The following is a 21,266-nucleotide window of genomic DNA, read 5'->3' on the forward strand; positions in this document are numbered from 1 at the left end:
AAAAAATTAATTTCATTTGTAAGGACACTCCCTAACATCAGCACTTAAGTGCCATTGCCTAATGTCTGTGCGAACAGTGAAGAGATATAACATCAGCTGACAATGTAACGATAATATTCACACACATTAAATTAGAGTGTATAAAAACTTGTAATATGCATAGATATTCACCTGTGTATTTTATTAGTAGAGTCATAATCTCCATTTTCAACTAAACTCTTCAGTTGATTTTTGAAAACCTTTCCAAACAATGTGATAATTCTCTCCACCACCTCTCTATCGTATTTTGAGTTGATTTCATCTCCATCGGTCAGAAACATTTGCATTGTACACATAATACCTGTTTCTGTACCATTGTCAACACGAATTCTTGAAGGCAGTATTGAAAATTAAAAACATTTGATATTATGCCAGAAAGGCATGAATCTTTACACTAAAAGATATTTCTCTATTTACATTACAAGATTTCTTAACTTGTAAACATCATACCGAATTGTTGGGTCGATTCATTACTTAAAATAAAAAACACCAACAAGCTTTTGTCAATGGACATTTGCATCTAAGAACCCCAGAGCTTTTAACACCTTCGTTGTTCGATCCCTGCATTGGCCGAGAAAGTTCATCCAGATTTTCCGGCGTGGTTCCCCCTTGTCAGTGATGCAGGATGGAGGGCCTGACAAGGAAAGCTGTCTAGTCCTTTGGACGAGACGGAAAGCCGAGGTCCCGTGTATACATTGGAATGCACGTAAAAGATCCCTTGGCAGTTGGAATTCGATATAAGAGTAGGCGATAGTGCCGCTGCCCGGGGAAAATTTCCCTCATAGCACACTGTATGACGTATGCCCGTCTTCATTAGCCCAGCATAGATGGACATGATAAAATGTGTGGATTTCAGAAAGCGATGTTCCCACTATGCATTTATGGAGGCCAGGACACATTTAGTGGGCGAATTAATTTTTTACGTATATGGACAATGACCCTATGGTTGTGGGAAAATTCTTTCTGGAATATTTATACGATTCTCTTGGTTAAGTTATATGACTAGTCTTTCAATTAACTTATGCCATTACCACTGTCCATTCTTAAACTACTTATATCCAATTATTTTCCTGATTGTCTGTTGAACTCCTTGAAACTGACCATGTAGGTTATAAAATGTACTTCTAGTACTGGACCTTAACACTAGTGATTAATTAGCTGATCTGTCTTAAATATTGCATGTTATTTCCGATTCCATTGACTTTAGTTTATATCTCATCAAAGAAGCAACAACATCTGTGTAAATGTGTTCCATAATCTGTCACCATGACTGAATTCAATATATGACAAGTGAAAGTAAACCCATCGGAGACCATGGAAGGTGCAAGGCGCACGATGTAGAATAAACGAGTAGCTTCCCTCGGAAAATATTAAAAGGCTGGAAATGCCCTTTTCTGTGATCTGAGACAAGAATCCTTTAATGAAGTGTGCCCCCTGGATCAAGATGGAGGGGGGGGGGCACGGCACACCCCACTATATCTGCTCTTGGTTAGTGCCATTTAGATGTGTTTATACGAAAGTGTTAAATGAAATAAAATGGGGTTTAACGTCCTAGTATTCTGCTCCTATACTGTCCTGCACCACTGACAAGGAGGAACCACGACGGAAAGTTTGAATGAACACCCGACCTCCAGGCTAGCGAGTCAACGTCTTACCCACTTAGCCACATGATCCTCCATTAAATTAAACAAGCCAACAGTGAGGCTGATGTCGCCCCGCCAAAATCCCAAAATAAATAGTTGACACATATTAATTGCTCATTTATCTTTGTCAAATTGCTTATCTCTGCAGAAAATGCTCATCTTTGAACTCCATCAACTCCACCTGATGTACTCCCACCTCAATTAGAAGGAGAGTTATTGACATTGTCTTCCAAAGTCTCGGCCAATCAAATTGCTTATCGCTCTACTTACCCTGAGCAGAAATGCTCATCAACGAACTCCATCAGTGACATAATAAACACCTACACCAAGTTTCACCACTCTCACTTAATTAGAACTAAAGTTATCATGTCCCAAAGCATCAATCAATCAAATTGCTTATCTCTGTTTACCCTAAGCAGAAAATTCTCATCGTGGAACTCCATCAAGGCAATGAGCTAATAAACACCTACACCAAGTTTGAACATTCTCACTTAATTAGAACTAAAGTTATCGTGTCCCAAAGCATCAACCAATCAAATTGCTTATCTCTGTTTACCCTAAGCAGAAAATGCTCATCGTCGAACTCCATCAAGGCAGTGACCTAATAAACACCTACACCAAATTTCAACATTCTAGCTCAATTAAAAGAAGAGTTATTGTGTCCCAAAAAGTGTGACGGACAGAGAGCCGGACGAACCCAAAAATTACATTCAGTGAAATATGTGAACAGTCCAAAATGAACAGCAGTCGTTTGCTTATGCTTACTCAATTCTGCATGTATTTGTCATTAACTTGTCTTTTGTGAATCTGCAATTTTTAATTACTTCCTCATAATTGTCTAGTGGAATATATTTACTTTGTTCATTACAAATAGCGCTCAAAACAATACAGTACATGTACACAGCGCTGTGTGCTGATTTGAAATGTTCATTTACATTGCGTCTTAAATAATGGATATTATTATTCCATATTTTCTCAGTAAAATAACGTCAATATTGAATGAAATGGACTATTATTGAATTTTTTGTGTTGTAATGTCCGTCATCAACAATCATACGTTAGGGGCAATAGCTAACTCTGGAACTGTGTTTGCGAAAACACAGAGTATAGAGTGTGTGAGTATGATACAAGTAATATTCTTTCAACAATAATGAAACATAAAATAATGTTGTAAAATAGGGTTTATTTATTACTTATATTGCTGGTATAATCCCTATGATCGTGCTGTGACATCGTCGTATGAAACGTTGTCAGTTGACGTGACGTTGACGGCGCATATTCTACTTCTAGATCGCATATACGAAGTTTCATTCCACTAGGACAAACAAGCTCTTAGAATTCTTCGATTGAATGAAAATTGTTAAAATTGAGGCAATTTCAAAAGGTGTTCCTAAACTTTTGTTATAGACTGTATAATGCAGCTAGATATATAAATAAACGCTATCTAATCACTACAGCGAATCCAAAACATAACTAAGTCTTAGCACAATGTCAATAGTATATCCAATATCCGTGGAGATATTCTACACTTTGTAACTAAGTCAGAGAGAGGGAAGCATTGACCAAAACGCAGGCCTTTATAAAAAAAACCTCACGTCTGCAACAATAAGGTGAAACAAATCTCACCTTTTTATGCATGGCTCGATATCCAAGTAATTGTCCTGGTTCGTTCACTTCCTCTTGCACTGCATCTCTGACTTCATGAAGATCGATTTTATAATCCGTATACTTAATGTTAAAAAAGGAGAGCCGAAGGTCTAAACTTCTCATACTCCAAGCATATATGGGATACCTCTTTTGGACAAAGTCCATAACTTCAACCCTTTTCATATTTTGTTCAAGAAACATTTGAAGATCAGATTTTAATTCCTGATTTTCTTTCCACTGATCATTTCGAATTCGTGGCGTGTGAAACATTCTGTCAAAATTAATGACGCCAATATAGTTGTCATGCGTGGAAAATCGTGTTTCACATGTTGATGTCTGTTTACTTTTTATACGCCCACATTTTGACGAAACTTAAAATATAGCTTTATCCCAAAAAAATCTCGGCTGCTTTCGATATTGGCATGTATCGGATCGAAACTTCATGGATTATGGCCCCTGTTTGTACGAAAAATCACGTTTTTAGCTTGTGGACCCTATAGAGTTCACAATTTTTATCCGATTTTGTTGAAACTTGAAATGTAATTTTATAACCCAAAGATCTCGGTTCCTTTCGATATTCGCGCATATCGGACCTTAACTTTCTGAATTATGGTCCCTGATTGTACGAAAAATCGCGTTTTTAGCTTGTGGACCCTATATAGGTCATAATTTTTATCAGATTTAAAAAAAACGTATTATTATGTCACTGTTACACCCTAAGGACAACGGAGTTCGAATTGCGTGAAAATTGGCCCAAAATTGACAGACAAATGGCCGCCGTTCGTTCTCAAATAGCGTAAAAATATGGTATATCAAGGTTGTGGACCCTATAGAGGTCACAATTTTGATCCGATTTTGATGAAACTTGAAATACATATTTATAACCCAAAGATCTTGGTTCCTTTCGATATTCGCACATATTGGATCATAACTTCCTGAATTATGGCCCTTGATTGTACGAAAAAATCACTTCTTTTTTTGAGCTTGTTCTCTGTCCATCTCTTGCAAAATGTGAGCGTATCTTGCATGGCAACTGCTTGTTTTTCTTTCCGGAAGGGGAGATAACTACAAACTCGTTTCTTGTCGCTCGGGTTATGCCACATAGGATAATCGAGACACTATAGTAACAATGGGCCACACGAGGTATTTTTGGTCACTCGGGTCTTGATAGCTGTCGTAGGCTGACTTTATACTGAGTCTGGATAATCAAGACACTATTACGGCGATGGGCCACGTGCAGAATTCTTTTTTGATTTTTTCTATTTCACTTATTGTTTTTTTATTTAAAATGTTATTTTTTTTATAGATTTTTTTAACCTTAAATATTTTATTAATATTTTTTTTATAGATTTATTATTATTTTAAATTTTAAAATTTTTTTTTTTTTTATATTTTAAAAAGATTTTTTTTTTTTTTTTTTTTTTGTAAAACAAAACAAAAATAATTGTTTCTTTTTACTTATATTTTTTTATTATTTTAAATGATATACAAAAAATAACCCCAAAAAAGCTATTGCGACCATGGGCCACCATAGTGGGGGCTGGCCAAATCGCGACGAATAACTTCTTAGTTAGTCATATTGTAAGTGTAACTGTGTTTTCTTTATTTTGACATTCTGCTAATTGAGAAACCATTTGAGTAATAAATACAGGTTATTGAATGGACTGAAGCTACATGTAAAATCACAAATACATCGACATCTCTTTTCAAAATTTGTAATTATTACTACTGACAATTAACAATAAAAGTCATATTGTCCACACGACTACAGCAAGGTAACAGTTTGTTGTTAAAGGGGCGTCTGAAATAAAGTTTGGCAAAGTTATGCGTTACATATAAGCATGAAATGTATTTAGTAGGTTTTATTTGATCTTCAGCGAAAAAAGGTTGTCGTTCTATAATAATAAAAAGAAATAAAGAGTTCGAATTATTAGTTTATTTTCACGTTTTGTCTTACACAGTAGACATATTGTTAACTTCTGACACATATGTATTAATTCTACAAGCCTTCTGTGTTTATTCCCCCAGATAATCGCACTACCCTTCAACCCAAAATGCTTTCTATAGATCCCATATTATGTAATATATGATTGGTGCAATACCCTTGCTGTTAGTCTTAATTGCGAAGACATTTAAACAAAAGGATTTAATCAGGGTAGGGAGTTGACATGTACACACGTAAATCAGATGCGTGAGATTTATCATTTGTGGATGGGTTGTCAGTGTGGGAAATACTGTTTTAAATGGATATATAAATACACGTTTTATGATTGTGGACGAAACGATATGTGCATCTCAGGAAAGCTTTGCTTCGGAACCGTCCTGTCGCCATTCAAAATCCAACGTCTGTTTCACCGTAGTGATCTTGAAAAATAATCCCTGGATAATGCCTAGCATTACAGATACCTGCCGTCGTATGAATCCTGAAAAATAATATTTCACCGTATTAGCCCCCCCCCCCAATAATTTGGCCTATAAGGACCTAGGATGGGAGCCCCCCCCTCCCCAATCAAGAATTACTTCCGCCGGCCTTGTAATTAGACGGGACGCTTATAATTCAACACGTGTCGAGAAACTAAACACTAGTTAAAGGGACAATAATACACGCTTGACAGCTCCAGTAAATAAATATTAGCCTTATTCTAAGTATTAGATGTTTAAGTTTCCTACCTGTTGTGTAAATTATCCATTACATCCTATTTTACTTGTCCAGAGGTTCGAAAATATTTTTAAATCCAAGTCACATTTGAAAAGGTTTATGTTAGGCTTTTCAAATCATTTAGTTGAATTTTTCCAATTTTTTAAATTAGGTGTGTTAAGATGAAATTTGTATTATCAATTTATTGGAATACTGTAAAATAGTACAATTTGTTGACCAGAATAAAGATTGGGACATATTATTCTGTTACAACAAGAGTGGTATTGATCCTTTAATCAGATGCTTGGTAATCAAAATTAAACAGTGAGATTGAAATTCGATAGAAGTACAAATTGAGCACTATTCGCCGAAATTCAACAATATTTATGAATAATTGGACACAGAGTAGAAATTAACACTCTTTACGCTAGATTAAACGGTACCAATGTTACAGTGTATAAAGAACTAAAACATTCTTTTCATAAACATTCAACATTGGAAATTTTGCCTTTCCTTAAAGATACATTATGGGAGATTAGATAAAGAGTTGGTAGTTCTCACTATAATAGTTAAAAACTAAATAATCAGGGGTGGGTCCAGGATTTTCAGAAGGGGAAGGGGGGGGAATGTGCTGCCCCCACTTGGCAGTGCGAAGTCTGGCCCTCGGTGGGCGGACTGACGGGCAATCAACCGAGTCACCAACCGACTCGTTTCGTAGTAAATTACGATTTCCAACCTAAACTGACTGTTAATTTCTTTCCCGCGAGAATATATGGGGTAAAAAACTGTTCGCCACCATACAAAATTGGATTCGTGATTCGTGCATGCAATGTAAATGGAATTTGCTGAAAATTTTAGTCCAATTGATCCACTCTGAACCAAGATTATAGTGATTGAATTTTCGCCCTAGCCGCGATCATCATTACTAAAGTTGGTACAATAAAAAACATACACTCGAATATACAGTTCCTGATTAAATTAAGAATGAAAGTGGAGCAGCAAATTGTATCTTAATCCAGTAAACATCGCGGGCTAGCGTTGACATCAAGAGTTGATTATGGTCTGGATATGTTAATTAATGTCTATTTAATAATTTAGATAACATTCCAGGCGTAAAGAAAGACCTGCAATAGGCAGATTTAGCTCTTGCATAAGGTCTATATGATGCGTGATTAACTACTCCACGTGCTGTAATTGAAGCCGTCGGTAAATTCTATCCGCATGTTATTTTTATAAAATCGTTTTTGACTTATTATAAATTGATGTGACAGTTGTATTCAACCTTTCCTTTCAACTTATTCCTGAGTCCGAAACGTCACCAACCCGAATCCGAGATGTCACCTGCTCAAGTACAAAACGTCAAGGCAATATATTTTTATTCCAAAATGACATGGGATCTTTCTTTCCAGGCTCTTCTTCATTAAGGAGATTCGAAAAATAAACATGAAAATCCATTATATTTGTATTCAAGAGAATAAAGAATTTAAAACAAAATTTGTATTACTACTTTTGAATTTTTGGGCCATTGAAATTGGGTCTGGGCTTTTAAAAATTGTAATCTACTGAAAGTTATTGACTGAATGCAACAGCACGTTCTCTGTTTTCAGGCGTAAGCCTTGGCATATTGTAGCATCTTCAACATGTTTGCACCAAAAGATTTCCATATTCAACGTTCCTGTTCTGTGAAATTAGATATTTTGTGTTTGAGAGATTTGATCTGTGATATGCTTACTCGATCGTGAATACATGATTGTTAAAACATCACTCTCTCGCATTTTATTGTCGTGATCTGATGTAGTTACATTTAGAATTGCCAGATTTAAGTGTATTTCTCAAATGAAATTTACATTCGTCCATTTAATGATATGCTTTTTCATTGCACCTCAGTATATTATACTGGTGGGCTTAAATATTAATGCATTTCTATGTATGTTTTTTCTTACCAGATTTCTTATAATAGCAATAATAAAATACATGTATTGCACCCACTCTTACCCTCTAAAATAATTATAGACTAAGTTTTGCATGTTTTTTAAAACATTTGATTTTTTTTGTCTTTTACAGGTAAAAATCCTGACAAAGTTTGGTCAGATATTAAATTTGCTATTTTAACCGTATATAAAGATAAAGAATCCAAATTAATAGATGCTGCTCGGAAATATAAATCTTCTAGGTAAAGGATTATACAACAAATCAGTTTCCATTATTATATTTTATTTGAAATGAAGTTAAGCACAACATCATGGTTATATTAAAGGAGATCCTAAATATATTTCACTGAATGTAACAGGTTTAAACCTCTATGGAGGGCTCTTAGTCTCAATAGTGTAGTCTTAAGCAACTCTGTCAAAGAAATATCAATGACTGATAGAGTTGGAGACAAACTTCTTTACTGTGTCTATCAGGTCACACAAAACTAAATGATAATTCGGAAGCATACACATTTGGTGAACCCTTCCAAACTGCTTAATTTTATTATTATCATTATTAATTTTAGTTAATAGAAACCTGAAATAGATTTGACACTGAGATAGTGTCTTAAACTTAATGTTGATATACAGGGGCGTACATAACGATTTTGTTTGGGGGGGTGTTTAGCCAAAATGCGACCGACTGATGCCCATACCCCTAGTACGAGTGATGCAGACAGGAGCCGAGTACCACAGGTGCGAGTTTTGTAGGGGCCATGTGCAGTAGTGGCTCTAGATAGGGGTAGTGGGGGGGGGTCCAAATCCAGGGCCCCACCCCAGCCACAATCCCACCCCACAATGAATGTCAACAAAATACTGGCTATAACATTAGGCGTCCCGGTAGAACATAGATGGTATTGTATAATTATATAGTTGTTTGCCGATCGTTGTCTCGCTGGAAAGCAGTTTTATTTAAGTTGACATAATGTTTATGTCATATATGATTGTGCCTATAACACTGAGCAACCTGAGAAAATTTTGAAAAAATTGAGTCAATATCTTGGCATTTGAGGTCATTGCTGGGAGAAATTCTTGTGGACGAGAGGACCAGAAATGTGAGTCAATTAGACAAAATCTCGAGATCCGCCCCTGTCAATTCCGCCTGTTTTGCAAGAGTTGACAGAACTTTTGTATAGTCTGACGCCCCACTACCCATACACCAGTGCCAGTGGTACTATAACTAACATAACTAGGCAGTTCAGTATAACCGTGAATATGATATTGCTGAGACAGTATAAGACAACAGAGGATTGGAAGAATGATGTTATAATGGAATCGAGCGCCGCAGGCGCGAAAAAATTTCAGATGTGTAACCAAGCTTTTACTTTTTGGGACTGGGCTGGACAATTTTAGTCAATGTCATGGCAAATGGATCCAAATTCTCGTTAACGAGAGGATAAGAAATGGGACAGAATCTTGAGGCCTATTTGTCAATGTCGCCTGTTTTGTGAGAGTAGAACTAACAATTCTACAGTCTTTTGACCCACGACTCACTCACTAGTGGTACTACTAACTGAGCGATTCACTGTAACTGTGAATATGATAGTGATGAGATAGTATAAGACAGAGAAGGAGTTGAAGAATGATGGCATAATGGAATTGAGCGCCGATATGTAACTGAGCTTTTAATTTTTGAGGACTGGGCCTGAGGGCACTTTACCTCAATGGGGCGCTTACTTGGTCTCTGAAATGTCCTGGACTTTGGGGAGAGATTTTGCAGAATTCTGATGGTCAGAAAACACCCCATTAATTCATTTAGTCTGGGACAGACTGCGGTGACCACTTTTTTTTGAGACCAACTATTTTTTTGCCATGGGGAGAAAAACATTTTTTTCAAACATGATAAGTCGACAAGTAATAGTTATATACCTTGTTTTCAAGGTGTATGGGTTGATACACCGTCTCCTTTTTGAGTGTGCCAATGGATTAATTTATACTAGTAATATATTTGGATTACGTGCTGTGGATGAGCATGAACCGCGACAAAATGTGAAAGTTTTTAGTGTTGAAAATGCCAAGAGATTAATTTATAATAGTAAAATATTTGGATTATGTTCTGCGGATGAGCATAAGCCGCGACAAAATGTGAAAGTGCGACTAGATATCAAAATGTAAAGAAATGTGAGACAAAATGTAAGAATATGAATGAGAGTGACGCACATTCGAAAAGTGCTGAGACAGTTGAAAATGATGATGGGTTGTAGATGTTCAAATAAATATGTAAATCATGATTTTGTTATTTTTGTCCTTTTTCAACTGATACACGGCCACTTTTCAACTGATACACGGCAAAAGTGGCCGTGTATCGGTGTATACCCTCCCATTTTCATCAAAGAGTCAAGAAAAAGTATGGGTATAAGGTTATTTTATACTAAAGTTTTGCGTGCATGAGTAGAGTGACGTGTGCAGTGAGCACTTATTTTGATACCGACTGCTCATATCTTACGACCGACTACACTGATCTTGCGACCGTCTAGTATTTGGGATCTATTCTGGCATTATTTGTTTACCTCATTAATTCATTAAGACGGCGACGCATAATTTTGAGACCGACTGCAGTGACTGCACTTATTTTGAGACCGACTATTTTTCTCCCGGGGGGAAATTTTGTTCTTGGACCTACCTACTTACAACAGAATAAGAGTGAAACACATCATTTTTTCAAACATGATAAGTTGACAAGGTTATTTTATACTGAAGTTTTGCGTGAGTAGCGTGACGTGTGCATTGAGCACTTATTTTGATACCGACTGCTCTTATTTTGCGACCGACTGTACTGATTTTGCGACCGACTATTTTTTTTCCTGGGGGGGTGTACCCCACATTTACGCCCCTGTTGATATAGATCAGAGGCTCAGAGGTTGTAGTGGTGGGGGGGGGGGATCAGGGGGTGGCAATCAAATAGGCACAAAACCACACCCAACTTTTCTATAGTAAAATTTTGCATAGAATATATTGCTGAGTGGTAATCAGTCTGCCAGCATTTTCGAGATATTCAGGGTCAAAGGTCAAATGAAGTCATTTGCACTGAAAGTGAATGCACAGCCATTCTTTGTTATTAGGGTTTCACACTGCTTACCTTGTGTGAAACACTATTGTTTTTGTTAAAATTATTCTTATTAGGGTTTCACACTGCGTAGCTTGTGTGAAACACGATTGTTTTTGTTAAAATTATTCTTATTATTATTAATTTTTTATACACCCACATTTTCATGTGGACGTATATTGTCGTCGCCCCTGTCCGGACATCCGTCCACAATTGATTGTGAACAGTCTACAGGTCACAATTTTTATTCGATTTCAATGAAACTTGAAATATAGGTTTATCACCCTAAGATCTCGGTTCCTTTCGATGTTGGCATGTATCGGACTGTAAGTTCATGGATTATGGCCCCTGATTGTACTAAAAAAAAAATCACGTTTTTAGCTTGTGAACACTGTAGAGGTCACAATTTTTATCCGATTTGGTTTAAACTTGAAATGTTTGCTTATAACACAAAGATCTCGGTTCCTTTTGATATTTGTGCATATCGGAACGTAACTTCCTGAATTATGGCCCCTGATTGTACGAAAAATCTCGTTTTTAGCTTGTTGTTTCTCTAGAGGTCACAATTTTTATCCGATTTTAAAAAAACGTTTTAGTATATCACCGTTACACCCTTATGATGGTCGAGTTCGAATTTCGTGAAAATCAGACCAAAACTGCCGTACAAAATGGACGCCCCTTGTATGCAAATAGTGCAAAATATGGTATATCAAGGTTGTGGACCCTCTAGAGGTCACAATTTTCATTCGATTTTGATGAAACTTGGAATGCTTGTTTATATTCCAAAGATCTTGGTTCCTTTCTATATTCACGCATATTGGATCGTTACTTCCTGAATTATGGCCCCTTATTGCACGAAAAGTTATACTTTTAACTTGTGGTCCCTTTAGAGGTCACAATTTTTATTATACGCCCACATTTTCATGTAAATATAAAGAGAGAGGAATCCAAAACCATTTGAATAACATAAACTTAGATGGGATCCAAGTCATAATAAACTTGATACGGTGACACCAGTAGTAGGAGTGGTTAAAAACAAAGTCTTGGGTATCACAAAACCATCTTTATAGAATCAGAGAGTAAAACTACACAAATGATACATTTGAAGTACAAGGTTAGTCATGATAACTAGTGATGTCATAATGTAAATAGACGTCATAACTTTGATGACATAATATAGGTTAAATATAGATAAATAATGTATGGTTTAAAAAAAGGGTGTAGAATTAATTTACAGGCATTTCATTTAAACCACTAGGCCATACAGTGTTTAATCTGTGGATCCAAAGTGATTCAGCAATATTGAGTTTGGTTCTGAGGGATTTTATCAAGCACAGTGCAGACATAAGATTCATGGACCAAACAGTGAACCCCACAATACACTTAGACTAAGAATAATGGTGAAATCCCTCCAGGAAGACCCATTAGCGCAGTAATTCTAATTCTCTCACAGCTAAAGCATCATATTGGCTTGATACGAAATTGAAACCCATTACAGAAACCTACTGCACCGAAGTTGTAAAAGACACCACTAATTTTCTTCAAAAACTCCACAAAATCTAAATATAAGTAATAATACCTACCTACTCACATTTGATTTTATCAGTCTATATATCCAAATATATCCTATACCAGAAGGAATAGACGCCCTTAAAGTACTAGCTAATTTTATACTTACTAATAATGAATTTGAATTTAATAGAAAATTTTACCATCAAATCAGTGGAACTGCAATGGGGATCTCGTTCACAGTTACGTATAGTAATATTTATACGACTTACTGGTTAAAAAAATATTGGAATCATTTACCTGATAGACCGGATGAACACTTTCGATTTATCGATGATATATGGGCCATTTCTTCGTCTACCATGGAAGAATACCAAAATTTTCTAATAACCCTCAACGAACAGCACCCTAAAATCAATTTCACTATGAATATCAGTAATACTGAAGTCTCATTTTTATACGCCCACATGGAAATGTGGTCGTATATTGCCGTTCCCCCCCCCCCCCCAGTCCGTCCGTCATCCACAATTTCTTGTGAACACTCTACAGACTACATTTATCATCTGATTGTTTTGAAATTCATATATGTTGTTTGCATTAGTGAGTTGAAGAAGCCTATTTAATTTCAATGACTTCCGTTAATTTATTCTGGAGTTATGGAAAACAAGGAAGCCTATTGAATTTCAGCAATTTCCGTTTATTACTTCTAGAGTTATTGGCCTTGTTTCACTTTGTTCAACCTTGTTAATGCTCAATTGATGAAAGTTATCATCCGATATGTATGAAATTTATATGCATCATTTAAATTTGTGAAATGAAAAAGCCTGTCAAATTTCAACAATTTCTGTAGATAATTACTTCCAGAATTGAGACCCTTGTTTCAATTTGTAGAACCTTGTGAACCCTCAAACGGCCAAAAATTATAATCTGATCTGTATGGAACTGTCTTGTAAGGGCCCCCAATAGACCTACAAAGGAATAAATATGCGACAACCCTTGTCGACCGCTCGGACGATTTACCTGCTGTGGGCGTATGTTTTGTTGCCTGGCAACCTATCTTTGATTTTTTGGTCTAGAATGTATGAAGAGGGTTTGAATTCACATTTTCTGCCAGGTTTTAGTAAATATTCATGATTTTGAAGTGGAAGGATAACGGGGTTATCAGGTTGGCTACGGTGATATGTACGGCAGCTAGTTACATGTTTTTAGTATGTTTCTTCAAGTTTTTGTATCTCAAAATTTTGGTGGTCAACCTCACAAATATTTTAGTGCAAAGACATGACCATTTGTTTCTCTGTCTGTAGTGAAAAGCATTCAGCCCAACGAAGAGGTGGGGAAAGAGGCCAGAATTAACATTGAAGTCAATGGTGAAATTAATGGTGGTCTGCCTCCCAATAATTTCTAGAGTTATGGCCCTTTTTATTTTTTGAACCTTGTGAGTGTTTGAATGCCAAAATTTATCATCCATTCTGTATGAAATTTATATGCATTATTTAAATTAGTGAAACGAAAAAGCCTGTCAAATTTCAATAATTTCACCAGACTAATAGTGATGCTCATTATTTGTTCTGCTGTATCATGATTCGCATGTGAATGATGCTGCACATCATATTACAGGTTCAGGCGTTGTTGCATCCTTATAAAATTATACCTTCTTTTATAAATAAAAGATTTATGTCTTCTTTCAGACAATTCTTTGAAATGGTCCGATTTGACTTTGTGTTAGATGAAGATTTAAAAGTTTATTTAATGGAGGTAAAATTAACAAAATAGAAGGTTGCTGTATATGTTTCTTTTCTATCTAAATATATTTATATAATAAATCTACTCTAACCCTATCCTTAATATAACTGTCTCTGTTAGTACTTCTTTCTCCATCAGCAGGTGGGAGCAGAGGTGGCTCACGACCTGGAGGTCCTGTGTTCGATCTCGGTGTTGGTCGAAAAAGATCATCAGGATTTTCAGGCTGGGTTTGCCCTTGTCAGCAGTGCAGGACAGAGGGTCTGGCAAGGGACGACATGTAATCATTCAAATGGGACAAAACCGAGTTAACCCCCCTTTTCTGAAAACCTTATAAATAGTTTTTAACAGATGTTTTTGAAATTTGGTGAGAGGACAAACCCTACCAATATCATGATCTGAATCTTATTGTTGGGCAATTCCACGGTTAAAGGGACATAACAGTCAAAAATAAAAAAAATATTCAATTTTCTTTAACTAGGCATTTTATCTATCCATAACTGATAAGTGCAATTTTTCGTGAAACTTACCTTGTATCACAGTATCATGCCTTAAACAAGGTTAGGATTTCATGGGGAACAATGTCACATTTCTGCTTCCTTTTTCTAACTTGATATTTTAAGCATTAAAAATGTAACATCTATTTTCCAATTGTGTTGGCCTAGAATCGATCTGCCAAATAATGTACCATTTTCATTGCATTCATGTATTTGATGACCAAAACTATGTAATTATTAGTATCTGATAATATCGTAAGACGTCCGTTACTGTTACAACCTCTGCATATCAATTGTAGTTTACAGATTCATGCTCCACCAAATATCTTGATTAGACAAATCTAGACAACAATCTATTTAATAACATATACACATGATAAAATGATATTGGGACAAATGAGTATAAGTACGAGTATAACAATGTTGATCAGAATCAATGTACAGGATTAGCCAAAGTACATGTATTCAGTCCAACTTTACCAGTATTCGGTTGAAGTCTCCTTTGCTCTCGGTGGTGCTACTGCTTTGAAGTAGTAGTTTGTAAACAGTCCTTCGCTGGTGTCTTCTCGGCACGTGGGTCAAATAGAAACTTAGAGCAACTAAGAAAGTTCAGCCCTTTGACAAGTCTGGACCGGCTTAAGGGGGGCTTATGTCAACCTTCCAACTGAAAGCAACTGGCATTTCGGCAACTGGGAGCAACTGAAAGCAACTGAATGCAACTGAAAAAAGTCGACTTGAGCGCCCCTTACAACTCAAAGCAACTAGTTGTAGTCAGTTGCACATGTTCAACTTTCTGCAACTGGCTGCAACTAGCAACAACTAGTTGCAGTCGACATGAGCGTTCTTGCAACTGGAGTCAATTCGTTTCCATGGAAATAACATCACATGACAAGAGACACATGTCATGTGACTTTATAAATAAGCAAATGGAAGCGAACGAAGACACCCACTTTTCAAGTTTTGATGATGTCGACAATAATATACTAATAGAATTGTAGCAAGACCGACCATGCCTTTGGGTTGCTTTTTCTAAGTAATTCGCCATTTTGTCGATCACATGTTCAGTGTGATCGCTATCAGTTCTGAGTCAACATAAGCGCTCTGAATTCAGTTGCTCCCAGTTGTCCTCAGTTGCTGATATGATCAACATAAGCACTCTTGCAACCGACTTGTTCTTTCTATTTACATAATGGACACTCTTCGGCAGTGATGGGATTTTGCCCGCATATTCCGGACTTGTCCAAATCTTTTTTCCAAACACCCAAAATTGTCCGATCAGGAATATGCCCAATCGGACATCAAGACATGGTGAATAATATTCAAAATTCCGAAATTAATATAGTTTACTGAGTGTATAACTACCACTCAACCAGATTATCGTCGATAATACGCTGGATTGATTAGGTAATTAAGTGATCAACATATTTATCGTGATATATGGTCTATAACCCTACCTTGATTAACAACTTAATCTGCCTTGATTGACTGACTTAATCCTTTGTCGGACAATTCATCAATCTAATCTTAAACAGAAGCCATTGTTTCCTCTTTGTCGGACCATTGATCAATCCATTATAATTTTAATCTTCGTGTTAACCTCGTGGTTTCTGCATTGTCGGACATTTTAGTTTCAAAGAAGCCGTCACAAGACTGAATTAAAATAAGGTTTTGAATGTTGTCAATTGCTATTTTCAAGTAACTTTCTGCAAATTTCTTGATGATTTCTGCAAAAAGCAAGATGATTGATCAGATTTTCAATAGCACTCATTTCAAGGCCATATTGAAGATCTATCAATTGTCACTCATTTTTATCATGCAAGTTTTGAGAAATATTATTCATAGGAAGGGAAAAGTGTGCAAATGGTATGTCCATTACCGTGGAATTGCTGTGTTTAATTTCATATATTGAAATAACTTTTTAGAGTTGTGATGTGGTTCACTGATATAAATTTTTTTTTTTCAATATATTAATTGATACATGTTCAAATAAACTGAATAGTCCTCATTTTTGTGATATTTTCAGGCAAATATGTCACCCAATTTATCTTCATCCCATTTTAAAGAGAATAAGATACTATATGAACATGTAATATTTAATTTACTTGGATTGGTTGGTTTAGCTCGATCTGTTATATTTAATCACTATAAAAGGTTAGTGTTACAATTATTTATAAAACAATTAATTCATTCTTTACACTAGAAAAAGGAAGACATTTTTTTTTTTTAAATTCATATTAGTGCAATATAAAAACATTCCTATTTATTAGTGAAATATTAATATAGAATCAGTTATTAACATCTGAGTTTGGGAAGGATATTGAAATGTGCTCTATCCGTTCTATTTTCGGAACATAGCTTGAAACTTTGTACACATATATCAACCTATTATGTATCGTGTTCGATTACTTACTCATGGCTTACTCGACCAGAAACCTCAAGTATGTTTGAACATGCGCAGTGGGAATGGGTAATCCAGCGGCGTGGCGCTTTGTTTAAGCCATAATCCAGTGAGTTATGTTCTGATATGCGTCATTATCTAAAAGGGAGCCACGGTGGCTAGTTGGTTAAGACGCTGGCTCGCTAGCCTGGAGGTCGGGTGTTCGATCCCTGCATTGGCCGAGAAAGTTCATCAGGATTTTCCGACGTGGTTTCCCCTTGTCAGTGGTGCAGAACGGAGGGCCTGACAAGGACAGCTGTCTAGTCCTTCGGATGAGACGAAAAACCGAGGTCCCGTGTATATATTGGAATGCACGTAAAAGATTCCCTGGCAGTTGGAATTCGATATAAGAGTAGGCGATAGTGCCGCTGCCCGGGCAAAATTTCCCTCATAGCACACTGTATGGCGTATGCCCGTCTTCATTAGTCCAGTATAGGAGTAGGACGTTAAACCCCATTTCATTTCATTTCATTTCATTTATCATTATCTAAAGGAACCAAGACCTTTGTCATAGAGTTTCATCAAAATCAGATAAAGATTGTGACATCTAGAGGGTCCACAACCTTGATATAACATACTTTTACACTATTTACGTTTGAGGAGAGGCCATTTTGTCTAGCAGTTTTGGTACGATTTTCACAGATTCAAACCCAACCATCATTATGGTGTAAATAGGATAAAATTGACCTAGATTTTTACAAAATATGAACTCAACCTTCACTGAGGTGATATATTTGGGTGGTTAATGCAATTGTTTGTGGTAGAAGAATGGTGGAGGAGAGGTTTTCGTATGGTGTGTTTGGCCTTTTGGTTTGGGTAACCCATATAGAAAGATGACAATTGCTGATTAGGAAACTACAACTATTTATTTTCATCATCATTCATAAACTACACCAATATAACTAAATTAACCATTCGAAATCTGTAATATATAATGTATATATCCTTTTGAGTAATAATCTCGTTCAAATTAAAGTAAATAAAGCTTAAAGATTGATTATGGGAGATAAGATAACGAGATGGCAGTTCTCGTTATAATAGTTAAAAACTAAATAGTGTAAAGGTAATTTGCTGAAAATTTCAGTCAAATTGATCCACTATGAGCCGAGAAAGAAGCGGGTGAAATTTTGGCATAGTCTCGGTCATCATTAAAAAAATCATTAATATAAACAGTTTAGTCTCGATTATCAACTTTTTCTGATTTAATTATCAAAGGCCGTTAGCGGCATATAGGAATCTAATCCAGCCAACATCGAAGGCTAGCCTTGACATTGAGAGTTTATTATGGTCTGGATAAGATAATTAATGTCTAATTGATAATTTAGATAACATTTCAGGCCTAATGAAAGACTTGTAATAAGCAGATTTTGCTCTTGCATAATGCATGTTTAAGTAAGGCCAGACATTTTTAATTTCATGGTTTACGGATGTTTTGGCAGCACTTTAGGTTGGGTAGGTCGAAATAAAAATAAATTTAAACATTAGATATTTTTTTCAGCACAGGGTTATCATATTGATTGGGTAGGTCGGTTAAAAAAAACCCCCACAAAATATTAGAAGTTTACTTTAACAGGTTTATTGTTAACAAAACAAAATAAGAGTGTGACAATATATTATGTATCACTGTTAACCAGTATAAGGTGTCACAAACTAGCCATTTTAATTGACTTAATAAGTAATTTAAATCTTTAATATTAGAGGCATTAAGTGTTGACAGATTATAAAAATAGTTTCTACTGTAGCCACAACAATTAATGAAAGATTTTAATGTCCTGAGTCTCTGTGAAAAACAGAGTTCTTCGAGAAGCTTTAGAAATTCAAAAACATAAGCCAAAATTAAACAGAGACTCTGGACATTATCTTCCAAATCTTTGGGTGGATTTACTAGACAATCAGTGAACACTAATAACTTTAATCAGTGAATGGTTTTCTTTCTTTTTAAGTGTTAATTGTTATTAATTAAGTGAAGATTGTGGTTTAGGGTTTCCAATCATTGTTAATTTGTTTATTTAGTTATTCTATATATTGTACCGGTACCATATTTTGTTATAAATCATTTAGCTTGACAACGATACCTGTATGTGTATCGAAACGTAGCTTGTTAATAAATTCAGAAGTAGTATATCCATATAAGTGCGTATAGTGTCCGATGAATTTAATTTCACAAATGATCTTTGATTAATTACTGTTTCTTGCCCCACGTGGAGGCACAGACAGTTAGATGTAGGGTACCGGAATCTGCCGAGGTTTGCCGAGTGGCCATTTTGAATGACAGTTCTTGTGGGATAGCGTCATTTCTCGCGAAATAACGCTCTCGCTCACGTCGTCTTATTTCTATGATCTTACTGCACAGCACACGATGTTTCCTAGTAAATACAGTATACATTGAAGCCAATGAAGGGTTCATTAAAATGAAAATTGATAAACATTAATAAAAAAAATATGACAACAAACAAAGATTTTATTTCGTGTATGGGTCGGAAATAAAATAAAATTAAATTCTCAAGTTAGATATTTATTTTTTTATCGGGAGGTTCACGCTTCAGTCGGCGGGTCCGTAAAACGAAAAATCAAAAAAGTGTCGCCTAATTAAACATCGATATATAAGCTATAGCGCTTGTACAAAAAATCTTGTGGACGCTCTAGAGGCTAAAGTTAATATCTGATTGACTTTAAATTTATACACAGTGTTTAAGGTCATGAGACAAAGAATCATATTGATTTTCAACGATTTCCGATAATTACTGCCAAAGTTATGGCCCTTGATCACTTTGGAAAAACTTGTGACGTTCTAGAGGCTAAAGTTATCATCCGATTGACTTCAGATTCATACACAGAGTTTAAGGTCTTGAGACGAACAAGTATATTGATTTTCAATGAATTTTTTATATTGCTGTCGCCTCCGTCCGTCCGTTTGTCGGTCCGTCCGTCCATCGTCCAAAAGTTATCATCCGATCTTTCTGAAATTTACATGCATTATTTAAATTAGTGAAACAAAGAAGCCTATTAAATTTCCGCAATTTCCGTTTATTACGTCTAGAGTTATGGCCCTTGTTTCACTTTATTGAACCTTGTGAACGCTCTAACGCCAAAGTTATCATCCGATCTTTCTGAAATTTATATGGCCCTTGTTTCACTTTATTGAACCTTGTGAACGCTCTAACGCCAAAAGTTATCATCCGATCTTTCTGAAATTTATATGCATTATTTAGATTACTGAAACAAAGAAGCCTATTGAATTTCGGCAATTTCCGTTTATTACGTCTAGAGTTATGGCCCTTGTTTCACTTTATTGACCCTTGTGAACGCTCTCACGTCAAAGTTATCATCCAAGCTTTCTGAAATTTATATGCATTATTTAGATTGCTGAAACGAAGAAGCCTATTGAATTTCAGCAATTTCCGTTTATTACATTTAGAGTTATGGCCCTTGTTTCACTTTATTGAACCTTGTGAACGCGCTCTAACTCCAAAAGTTACCATCCGATCTTTCTGAAATTTACATGCATTATTTAAATTGGTGAAACGAAGAAGCCTATTGAATTTCAGCAATATCCGTTTATTACATCTAGAGTTAAGGCCCATGTTTCACGTTATTGAACCTTGTGAACGCTTCAACGCCAAAAGTTATCATTCAATCTTTGTGAAATTTATATGCATTATTTAGATTAGTGAAACAGAGAAGCCTATTGAATTTCAGCTATTTCCGTTTATTACGTCTAGAGTTAAGGCCCTTGTTTCACATTATTGAACCTTGTGAACGCTCCAACGCTAAAAGTTATCATTCGATCTTTGTGAAATTTATATGCATTATTTAGATTAGTGAAACAGAGAAGCCTATTGAATTTCAGCAATTTCCGTTTATTACGTCTAGAGTTATGGCCCTTGTTTCACTTTATTGATCCTTGTGAACGCTCTAACGCAAAAAGTTATCACCCGATCTTTGTGATATTTATATGCATGATTTAACTTAGTGAAACGAAAAAGCCTATTGAATTTCAGCAATTTACAATAATTACTTCGCGAGTTATTGCCCTTGTTTCACTTTGTTAAACCTTGTTAATGCTCGATTGATGATAGTTATCATCCGATATGTATGAA

General features: G+C 35.7%; 1 protein-coding gene across 3 annotated transcripts in view; it reads left to right on the plus strand.

Moving 5' to 3' along the window:
• The window catches only part of LOC126820661 (probable tubulin polyglutamylase ttll-15), a 189,616-nt gene that overhangs the window by 131,160 nt on the left and 37,190 nt on the right, over window positions 1-21,266 (plus strand). For 2 of the 3 annotated variants that reach the window (XM_050548783.1, XM_050548784.2), the window contains exons 11-13: window positions 8,032-8,140; window positions 14,181-14,247; window positions 16,753-16,880. In XM_050548783.1, the coding sequence (XP_050404740.1) occupies window positions 8,032-8,140; window positions 14,181-14,247; window positions 16,753-16,880 (304 nt within the window). Of the gene's footprint in view, window positions 1-8,031; window positions 8,141-14,180; window positions 14,248-16,752; window positions 16,881-21,266 lie in introns of those variants that run through there. The other variant, XM_050548786.1, reaches the window with a different exon arrangement.

The sequence above is a fragment of the Patella vulgata genome, chromosome 5 (assembly GCF_932274485.2).
Source record: "Patella vulgata chromosome 5, xgPatVulg1.2, whole genome shotgun sequence".
Taxonomy (NCBI): Eukaryota; Metazoa; Mollusca; class Gastropoda; family Patellidae; genus Patella; species Patella vulgata.